General features: G+C 34.1%; 1 protein-coding gene across 1 annotated transcript in view; it reads right to left on the bottom strand.

Annotated features, from left to right (window-relative positions):
* Positions 1-2,471: 2,471 nt before the first annotated feature.
* Naaladl2 (N-acetylated alpha-linked acidic dipeptidase-like 2) overlaps positions 2,472-10,780 on the bottom strand; it is a 902,864-nt gene continuing 894,555 nt past the window's right edge. Inside the window, exon 13 of the mRNA XM_013016159.1 lies at positions 2,472-2,851. Coding sequence (XP_012871613.1) covers positions 2,653-2,851 — 199 coding nt within the window. The 3' untranslated portion in view covers positions 2,472-2,652. The remainder of the gene's footprint in view (positions 2,852-10,780) is intronic.

Raw genomic sequence — 10,780 nt, 5'->3', positions numbered from 1 at the left:
CTATAATCCATATAACACTTGCTATTAGCTTACTCTGGACTTTATTTTCTTGGATTTCTCGGGGACAATTTAAATGGGATAACTCTGGAGCAGGATGGATGTAATCATACCACAGCCATAATCCTGTGAGTAAAGAAGTCATAGATGTAGAATACATATATAGACTTATTGGATTTTTATAAAAAATTATAATTTAGTTTTTCACCCAGGCCTTTAAATAGACTAGTAGATACAGTTAAATAAATTATGGACATGAGAACTCATAGTTAACTGCTGTTTTCAAATAGCAAGTAGCCTATCATATATAAATTAAGCATAATGAGAATTTGAAAGATAGAATGTGATTTAGTGGAATAGATGATTTTTAAACAAAAATAAAGAAGAATCTGTTCTGCTTTCAAAAGGATAGTGGGTTATGGGAATTTATTTTGGATTCTTTTCTAAGATGATAAACTACCAAACTGAAGCTAGATGGGTATTCTTTGTTTTAAATTAAACTCCATATGAAGTACCGAATGAAGACTGAATCAAAGGTTGACCTTTGCTTAAATATTTAAGATCCTTTGAGCTAAGGTTTTTTACAGGCGTATTCACACATATCAGATCTTTGCAGAAAAAGAGAGGATATTGCTACCGACTCAAGAGGAATGAAAGGCTTTTTTGACTTCTTCCTATATATACTCCTGAAGAAGACAAATATTTTCAAACAAGTACCCTGGTTAAATTGTAAGGTAGTTTCATTTCTCATATAAAATTGTGTGCACACAGGCAATTCAAATGAAAATGAAGTTCTGCTTGAATTGCTTAGCTAATTGCCCCAATTTTCTACCTTTCTTTGAGCATATAAACATTACTTAAAATAGCAACGTCTGACCCTTATAAATCAATGAATCAATACTGATAAATTATTTTCCCTCAACTTTAGTTTTTTTTTTAAATAACATTGGATTTAGGCTCATCCATACAAATTGGACAGTTAGACACACAAGGACTATTTGAAATTTTCTGGTGAATTTATAAACAGAATGGAGAAATGTGTTCAGATATTGATTTTGAAAGAGAAATTTCATGTGAGATATTCTGATTTTGAATTACCTGATACCAAAAGAACATTTTACAAACTAGCTTTAAAGAGAAGAAGCAAAAACCTGACTCTTAATTGGAAGAATTTTAAGTTTGGTGAGATAGTTGGATGCTGGAATTACTGAATGGCATAGTCACACTAAAAAGCTGAATTTACCAGAGGGGAGAAGGCTGAAAACATAGGAAAGGCAAAACCAAAAATACTGTCTTCATAAAACACAAAAACACTGTCTTCTTGGGGCTGAGAAGGTGGCTCAGTGGTAGAGTGCTTGCCTTGCATGCATGAGGCCCTGGGTTCAATTCCTCAGCACCACATAAGCAAAAAGAAAAAAGCCACAAGTGGCGCTGTGGTTCAAGTGGTAGGGCGCTAGCCTTGAGCTAAAGAGCTGAGGGACAGAGTTCAGTCTCCACGACCGGACCCAAAAAACAAAACAAAACAAAAAAACAACACTGTCTTCATAAAACTAGATGCATGCATATATTCCAGTTACACCATAGCCATTACTAAGGGTAAAGAAAGAAAAAAATTAAGTTTTCATCAGGCATTTAAAGTCTTCATTAATCAATAAAATCAAATGTATATATATATTTTAGAATAAGTTTATTTTTCTGTCAGTAGTGTAAAAATACTTTGGTGCTTTTTGATATTTTGGGTTTTCAAACTGAAACTTTGCCTTTTTTTTTTATATTGGTCCTGAAGAAATTATATAGAATTCTGTGACAACTACCTTGCATTAAGGAGGAGCTTCAGAAAAGAAGGAAAAAAACCTCCTGGATGCTTTCATTTTATGGATGCTTTGTTTCTCTTATTTTAACACAAGCCGAGAAAAAAGAAGAAAGAAATAATTTCTTTCTCATAAGACACACATCACTCCTGAAACTCTTATAAATCAACTTGGGCAAAGTTATGGCGGGAGGGGGAGCTCAGAGCTAGTCACCTTATATGTTGTTAGGAAAAAAATTTGCATTTAAATTGCACTGTGCAGCTATCTGGAGATTTTTCCTTGGAATGTTTATAGCTCCTATTTTTTCATTAATACTTAAAGAATACAATTTCATAAACAGTGTATTACTACATTGAATTGTGTTAAGAAGAGAAACTTCATTTCAGAAAATAGTAACATTCAAAGTGATTTTGGGCAACCCATTCAGAATACTTGGAAATCATTACACTGAACATTTCATAGAGAAGTTAATCTGAAACTATATCAATTCTCCATTTCTATTCTAAAAGCTTTCATTAGGAACATGTCCTGTCCACAGGAATGAAGGTGCCCAAAACTTCTTGAAATTTGACCCCCCATAAAAAACACTTTATATATAAAAATACGGCAGATGTCTTTTTAATGGATAAATCTTAAGTATTAACTCAATAACTTGCATTTACCTATTCAGAAATAGATATATGAATATCAAATGTGCAAAATGTGTTTCATATGTTCATTAAAAATACATTGGAATAATAAGAAAAGCAATTGGAAAAAAGTCTTCAATGTCAGAAAATCTGGTCAGATTAGAGCTTTTGCTTGCAGAATTGTAAACAGTTGTTTTTTTAATAGAAGAGTTTTCTCAGTTCTTTCCATCCAAGACACTCTCGAACACATGGAGTCCTGCTTTGAAGTACACCTGAGCTGAATTAATGCTGCTCCACACATCTGATATGGTGGCTTGGAAGGTTTCATTTGATGGCTGTGACTCGCAGTGCTCCAGGATCTCCAGGAGCACTGAGAACTGTGGTGTCTTCTCATCCATGCGGTACAGGATGTTTCTAAAAGGAAATGTGGAATGCTTAAATGTTTAATGCACAAGGCTGCTTTCATAGTGAAACATAATGAGTATTGCCAGGAAGCAGAGAGGTTTGCAATAGAGGATGCTATTATAAAAGTGCAATATCACCACTTTGCAACCTCTAGTGAATTAATGTGAATGGTCATTGATCATCAGTAGTTTGACATGTTGATGAGACAAGATGAGAGATATTAGACATTATATGCTTCCTGGTAGAAACACATGACACTATAAGAGTGCAAAAGAAATTTTCTAACATAAAATTGAATAAACTCTGATGTAGCTTCTCAATATAATTGCTAACAAATATAAGACATTGTGTTTATGTTAAATTATACCATGACATGTCCTAGCAAAGTACAGAATGTGGGAATGCCTACATTCAATTTATTTTAAAAATTACTTAGAATCAAACAGTTGGGAAGGATGAACCTTCAGACCAGGGTTTGCTGACTCTGTTCACTTAACATTTTGGTCTGTATTATTCATTATGTGGCAGCTAACCTGTATTTTATAGGACAACTAAGAGTAACCTTGGTTTTGTGATGGTAGATACCAGTAGCATCTCTTCTTCTTTCATTATTTTTAGTTGTACAAAGAGGTTTCAATACAACATGTCCATTTATGAGTGCAATGCATCTTGATTGATGTCATCCCTTTCGTTATTCTATCCCATTTCTCCCAACACCATTCCTCCTTTAGATGTAAGCACACACAAACATTTATATTTACACACACACACACATACTAATGTCTCTAGATATCTCCCAAATCCCCTAGAAAGACAAAATTATCTCTAATTGAGAAGTGCTGTTTCAGACTAAAAGTGTCATCTGGTCACAAAGTCAAATTTTCCTAAATATTTACAAGCAAACTGTTTAAAATGTGATTACTGATTATTGGGACCAGTTAAAATTTTAAGTATGGTTATGGTACCATCAGTATGTCTTTGAAAAGCATCCATGTCTTCTAGAAATATGTTACAATAATATTTGTAAAGATAATGTTAGTTGGTCTAGGGAATTGACTTAAAATATTTAGAGGGAAGGGATTCATTATGCTATTCCCTTCTTTCATGTTTGAGATTTAGATTTTTCTACATGTTTCAATTGTACAATATGATAGTGCCCTATAACCTGGAAAAAAACTGAGGAAGGAATATGATGTGCCTAAGTCACTTTATTTATTGATAGATAAAAGATACTTTTTTTTTTTTTTACAGAAAACTAAGGACTTTGGCAACCTTGGTTTATTTGCAAACCAAAGTGTCTGGCATAGCTGGAATTCTGTGTTCTCAAGTAAGAGTCAAACGTGCAAAGAACTGAAATACATTTGTCTAATTGTAATTGGAGAGTAGTCAGATCTAGTGGTAACAGGTGAAGGATTACATGTGAAGGTGGAAAAAGGTACATAACAGACACTATTGTACCTCTATCCTAAAAGATCATATCTCTGACAAAGGTCAAGGAATGGAAGGATGTTAGAACAAGTGGGTAAAACATTTACCAAAATATGAAAATCACAAAATATCACATTGGGCTATGGAGTCCACGTCAGTGCTCTTGTATGACTAGAGTGAGCAATTTTCAGAGAAGACCTGAAAGAAAGGCATCTCTGTGACAGATGGCCTGTTGTGTTGAGGGAAGGACAGGAAACTCATTCTTAGGTGCAAAAGAAAACCAGTAAAAGTTTTAAATAAAAGAGATAGGTAATAATGGCAATGATAAATTTGTGTTTTTGGAAAATGTGGAGACTACTTCAGAGGAAAATGACAAAGACACGAGCTGTCTAGTGATAGTTGAGTTTGATAAAGTGGACGGAGAGAGCTAGAGCACAAAATTTAATTGATTCACAATTTGACATTGTAAAACTCAAAATTGCTCTTTCTGGCTTTGCCATCCTCTTCTGCCTCACTCATTTTGAACTTTTCCACATGGACTTGTAGGTAGTTAGGAGGCATTGAAATCACCATGGCCAGAACTCAGGAAAATGAACAATGGGATGGATGGCATTGGCCAAGATGCATGACACTCAGAACCTGACTTATGGAATTGTAACCTCTGTGTGCAATCATTTAATATTATTTGGAAATTTTTTTGTAGCAGTTTGTGACACTATTTGTATAATTATTTAATAATATTAAAGGAAATTAACTCTTTGCCTTACATATCCAACTTACCTCTCCTATGTGCATGTCTTTTTTCTCTGTTGTTACAGCCTGACTCTGATCAATGTTTCTTTTTCTTTTTGTAACGTACATGTTATTTTAAGAAGCCAGGACTAGAGCTGGAACTCAGGTCCTCATGTTGTTTGTTGTTAGCGTTTTGGTCAAAGTTGGTGCTCTGCCACAGAAGCCACATCTCCACTTTCAAGGATACTTTTTAATGTCCTTTCCTATCACTTTATCAGTTTCAGGTGTCATTATTACTCATTATATAACAAATAGAGTTCCAGAATTTCTGAGTATAATGGTTTCAAAAACAATATCAAATATTTCCATTCCCTGAGGACATTTTGTTCAGAATGCTAATAAACAAAAGTCATTATAATCATTATCATGAAACTTCTTTTAAATGAGCTGTACCACTGCAATTTATACATTAGAAAAATATGTTTAATGGCTCTCAAGCTGTTTCAGTGACTTTCCCATATCAGTTTCAAAATTGATATGAAGTAAATTTCTACACTTCTCTGTTTATTAAATGACAGATATTATCAATATTCCATTTAATGGTAAGATGATATTAGTAAAACGTAAATGGCACAGGATTAATTCCTCAGTCAGAATTTCTTTAAGTATGGGCAGTCTCTTGTATATTGATACAAAATATCAACCATGACTATTGTATCATGAAATATGAAGAAGAGAGAGAACATAAAAGAGGAAAATAATTCCCTGACAAGAATGTTCAGACATAAAGCGTAAGAAATTCAATGATTATTATTACTTTATTGAACCAGAAACGATATGTATATTTCTTAAAGACTGGCACAGCAGAGCCTGTTCTATGCTGACATTTGTTTTCCTAACTAGTAAGCAGGACAGTGACATTGGTTCATGGTGACTGTAAACATTCCAAGTGCATAGACATGGATCTTTCTTTGGTTTGCAAAATCCCACAAGGAGATAAACACATTTTCCCTATGCTACATGATTCAAGTAATAGACTTGTGGCAAGCTATTATGTAAGATAAGCACTCACATTTATTTCCATCCAAATTTGTTGCAAATCAAAATAAGCCACAGATACTGAGATCCAATGTAGTTGAATATAAGTGACTGGAAAGCTTTTATCTTCATTTGAGAGAAAATGTTCAATTTTACTAGGTACTCATATATGTTAGGATAGTTTATCTTTATTATAATAGTAGAAATATATTTTTTACCTCCATAAATTACATTACCCAAAAAACACATTGGGAATAACAAAAACATCTCCTTTAAATTTTCATTAGAATGATCATTTCTCCTGATTTTCAGAGGTGGCTCATCTTTTCTAATTTTTCTCTTCTGTGCTAAATTCCATTTCACATCCTGCTTAAATACAATATATTTCTGTGTATAGATCTCTTCCTGATGAGGTAGTATCATATTTTAGTCTAAGTGTTTGAATTGCGAGTGAAACAAAACCTAAGTTATGATTCTGAGAATTTTTTTATGTACTCAAACGTTAACCCTACCTGTCCCAATCATCTATGGAAAGCACAACAACTATTTGTCTGTTTTGAGAGGGGCTGCTCCTGGGGCTTAAACTCTGGGTCTCTGTGCTATCCCTGAGCTTTTGTGCTCAAGGCTATTGCTCTACTACTTGAACCACAGTTCTACTTCTGGCTCTCTGTGGTTAAGAATCTCACAGACTTTCCTGTCTGAGTTGGCTTCTAACTGTGATCCTTAAATCTCTGCCTCCTGAGTAGCTAGGATTATCCACATGAGCCATTGATGCCCGGCACATTTTTAGTAAATCAATTTTCCTACCTTTGAAAGGTTTACATTAGATCCACACTTCTGGGGGAAGTTTTTCAGTTAAAAGTTCTCTGTATGCCCCTATAAAGTCACAAATTTGAACTTTACTCAAATGTAGCTTAAACATTTCAATAGTATATACTCTAAGAGTATTTGAATCTCTCTTTCCAAATTCTGACTAGGGCAGACTAGGAACTGACCAATTGCCTATGAAAAGTCTCGTGTAGGACAGGAAAACAGAGTGGAAGGAAAGTAAGAGATACACTTGCAGAATTCCCATGACAAGAATGTGTTTTTTACAGTTACAAGGTCATATATTCCATATATTCCTGACCTTAGATATATTTGCTTTATTGTAGAACTCAGAAAAATTTTCTTGCAGAAACAATGACTGTTTGCAGTTCTAATTCAATAAATCATTATCCCATTTGCATACATACAACATGCATTTCAGTATGGCATGGTTGAGACGTCAGACATAATTAAGATATGACTTAATTGGAATCATTTTAGTGGTTATCATGTTTAAAATAACATTAATTCCACCTTTATGCCTATCTTTGCTCATCTGTAACAATTTGGAACTTATAAATGTAATTCATACAGTCATCCTGACCCACACACAACACAAAGAGACTACTAAAAGGGAAGTGTAATACATTATTGAGGACACTAATGAAATTACAACACACATCACTCATGTTAATGGATCTGTTTCAATGACACATTGGGAAAGAGCAGCACAAAACTCAGAAACTAATTAATCACTCCAAGAAACATCTGTGAAAGAGATGAAGTATCTTTACTCAAGTGACAAATCTTTCCCATTCAACTAAGGCAAAAGAAAACTGGGAGGGAAATGGATTTTGAAACAAAGGCATCTAAAATCTTCATGAGTCATTTCCATCTGTGTGAATTAGCAAACCAATGATGGAAATGCTGGCTTCCTTTCAAATGCTCCTTCTTATATTCCTCAACGGGCGTAAGATGCCACCCATTGCAAATCTGAATTAACATTCATTATACCACACGTTGAGAAAATCTTAAATGAAATCACAAGAAATAATAGGCCATGTCTTTCAAACCTGCTTGGGTCTACACGCAGGATGCAAAAAGAAAAGGCCAGCTCAATTTCTGACAATTGTTTCTTATTATTGTAGGATTGTGGAAACTGTACTCTGTAGTTCACTGTGGATTACTGTATTTATATTGACATTAGAAAAGATTATTTGACTTGGATACCACATCCCTGAGAATTCACGAAACACATAGTTGTACCGTTGCTAGTACAAATAAATTATCTTTTTGGTTAAATTTGAGTTTGAATTCTCTCTTAATAAAGTCAAAATAGGAATTAGGAGCATTGTTGATATTGTCAAACTGCAAGCTCACAATGCAAACAACAGAATCAGAAGGATATGTGTGATAGATTATTTGCAAAAATGGCACCATGCTTGGGGTGTAGTTAAATGGTGTACTTGCTTACTATGTAGGAGACCCTGAGTTTAAGCCTTAGCCCCAGACAAAAAGAGATGAATAAAAAAGAAAACTATAATTATTCTTCTCCTTATATACCAGAACCTTTAAACCATGACCATGCAACTCAGTCTATAAATGGTATATTCTATTTGCTCATGGTGAGCCCCTAAATCTGGTTTGGTTTTGGTATTTCCTTAGACAAACAGTATGTGTCATATGTATAAATCAATGCCTTAAAGATCCTAGACGTGACCTTTCTCTCACCCAAGCCATCATGTGATCAGTTCTGAGTTGGCCTGCTAGAAGAGAGGAGACTGCCTAGAATGCAAAACCAGCAGCAAGCCATAAATACAGCCAGGAGATATGGAGCCCACCCAGTCCTCCTCTACAAGGGCCTAGCCTATGTGGCTACACTGAAGAACTATGAACAAATTATTTTAAGTTTTAACTTTAAAGGCATTGTTAAAAGCCATTTGACTTTGAAGTGAATTTGAATAGATAAGTGATATCTGTTAATAGCATTTGTCTTCCTTTCACACAGGAAAGGAAGACAAACACTATCAAATCAACACTTTATCTAGAATATGCGGATAGGGAAATCAGTCCTCTACCATTTCTTTCTATGACAAGGGAATACAAAGTATGATGTGGATTAGGATGTTCTTTAAGTGATCTAAACTCAGAGAAATGTCAGAAAATCATGACAGGCAGTCTTTACAGACATGCATGTCTAAACTAGGCTATCTCTGTTGCTTCAATAAGAGCTTTTACATGTATTTACATGTAAGAGCTTTTACATGTATTTACAGATATTTTGGCTTCAAAGAAAAAACAGAGTTAACCAGCATTATGATCCCATTTCATATATCAAAGCCAAACAATGTAATGTTATTAGAATATTAGAACGCAATTAGAATTAAATGAGCTCAAGAGGGTGGGGCTCCATGGTGGGATTAGAGACATTATAAAAAGAAGAAACCACTGTTTGTTCTCCTCCCTGCCAGAGGAAGCAAGAAGGATGTAACAATGTGCAAGCCAGGATCAAGGACCAAGATCCTCACCAGAACCTAGCTACACAGCAAGCCTGATCCTGAATTTCCTAGTTTGCAAATGTGACAAATATCATTCATCAGGATATCAATTCCATGGGGTTTTCTATTAGAAAATCTTCTTTATATGAGACTTCACAATGATATGTATCATATAGCTGAGATATAGCTCAAAAAACAAAGCTAAACATTATTATGGACTAAATGTTTGTGTCCCCTGACCTGAATTCATGTATTGAAGTCTAGCTCTCATAGATGAAAGTATTAAGATATTAAGAAGTAATTAGGATTAGTTGAGTTCAAAAAGTAAGGCTTAAGGATGGCATTAATGACCTTAGAAGAGAAGCAGAGATTACCGCATTTTCTCTGGACTGCATGAGGAATTAATTATTTTTAATCATTAGTAATTAAAATTGAGTAATATTCCCTTTATTAGGTGCACTGTTCTCTGTGATCATTTTTTGATTAAGAAATGGTTCAATCTGTTCTTAATAAAATTGTACTTAAGTGATTAAAATTTATGTGTACTTTGGTTAACACTTATATTTTATGCATATTCAATGGTTTCCTTTGCAAAATCTATGTTTCTCCATCTGAAATTTAAACTAGTTTGGGAATTTGTTGATGTTGATCAATGAGCTGACCTCTAGTAATCTTTGTCTACCTTCTTTCTTGAAGCCTAACACTTAATATATGCAAAAATAATACAGACAGCTCTTACCTGAGACCTTTGGAACAGGTGGCCTACATTGAGAAGAAGAATACTAATAGATTCTTTGAGGTCAACTTCTTGGCACAAGTCAACCTGATCTTGTATTCCATGCTAATGAATGCTTGGGGAGACATGTTAATCCAATAGTCTAAAGACAGTATCATCCTGTGAACTCAAGACCTCTAGTAGCAGAATATGTTCTCTGTCTAAATTATACAAATGTTAGCCAGTCTGTGAAATGATTTTTTAATCTAAAAAATTCATGATGATTAAGTAAATATACTTAAATTATAAATGCCCAATTCTTGGATTTCACAAACCAAAGAAAATCTAAATTTTAATGGAAATAAAAGAAAATAGCTACAATAATGTTACTTTCATCTGAGAAACATCCAGAAAAAGGTTTAAAACAAATCAAATCTCTCCACCTGTCCCTTTATACAGGTAAACTTGGCTTACCTGTTATAATGTAATTTGAAAATTGTTTTCTAAATGGAGATGAGGAAAAGTGGCAGCAGGCAATTTCTCTGGTGTTCAACAGCTGTGACTAGATAAAAAAAATTGAGGATAAAAATGCCAGCTTTGCCCTCCTGAGGTTTCATTAGCACATAAAGCATCCACTCAGAGAAGAAAAATAACATCTCAGAGCATTTTGCAACTATTTCTTACCAATGTCTGCCATTTTGGTTTTTATCATTTGTTTAT

The sequence above is a fragment of the Dipodomys ordii genome, unplaced genomic scaffold (genome assembly GCF_000151885.1).
Source record: "Dipodomys ordii isolate 6190 unplaced genomic scaffold, Dord_2.0 Scaffold30, whole genome shotgun sequence".
Taxonomy (NCBI): domain Eukaryota; kingdom Metazoa; phylum Chordata; class Mammalia; order Rodentia; family Heteromyidae; genus Dipodomys; species Dipodomys ordii.
The sequence above is the reverse complement of the archived record's forward strand: the minus strand, read 5'-3'. Positions and strand labels throughout refer to the sequence as shown.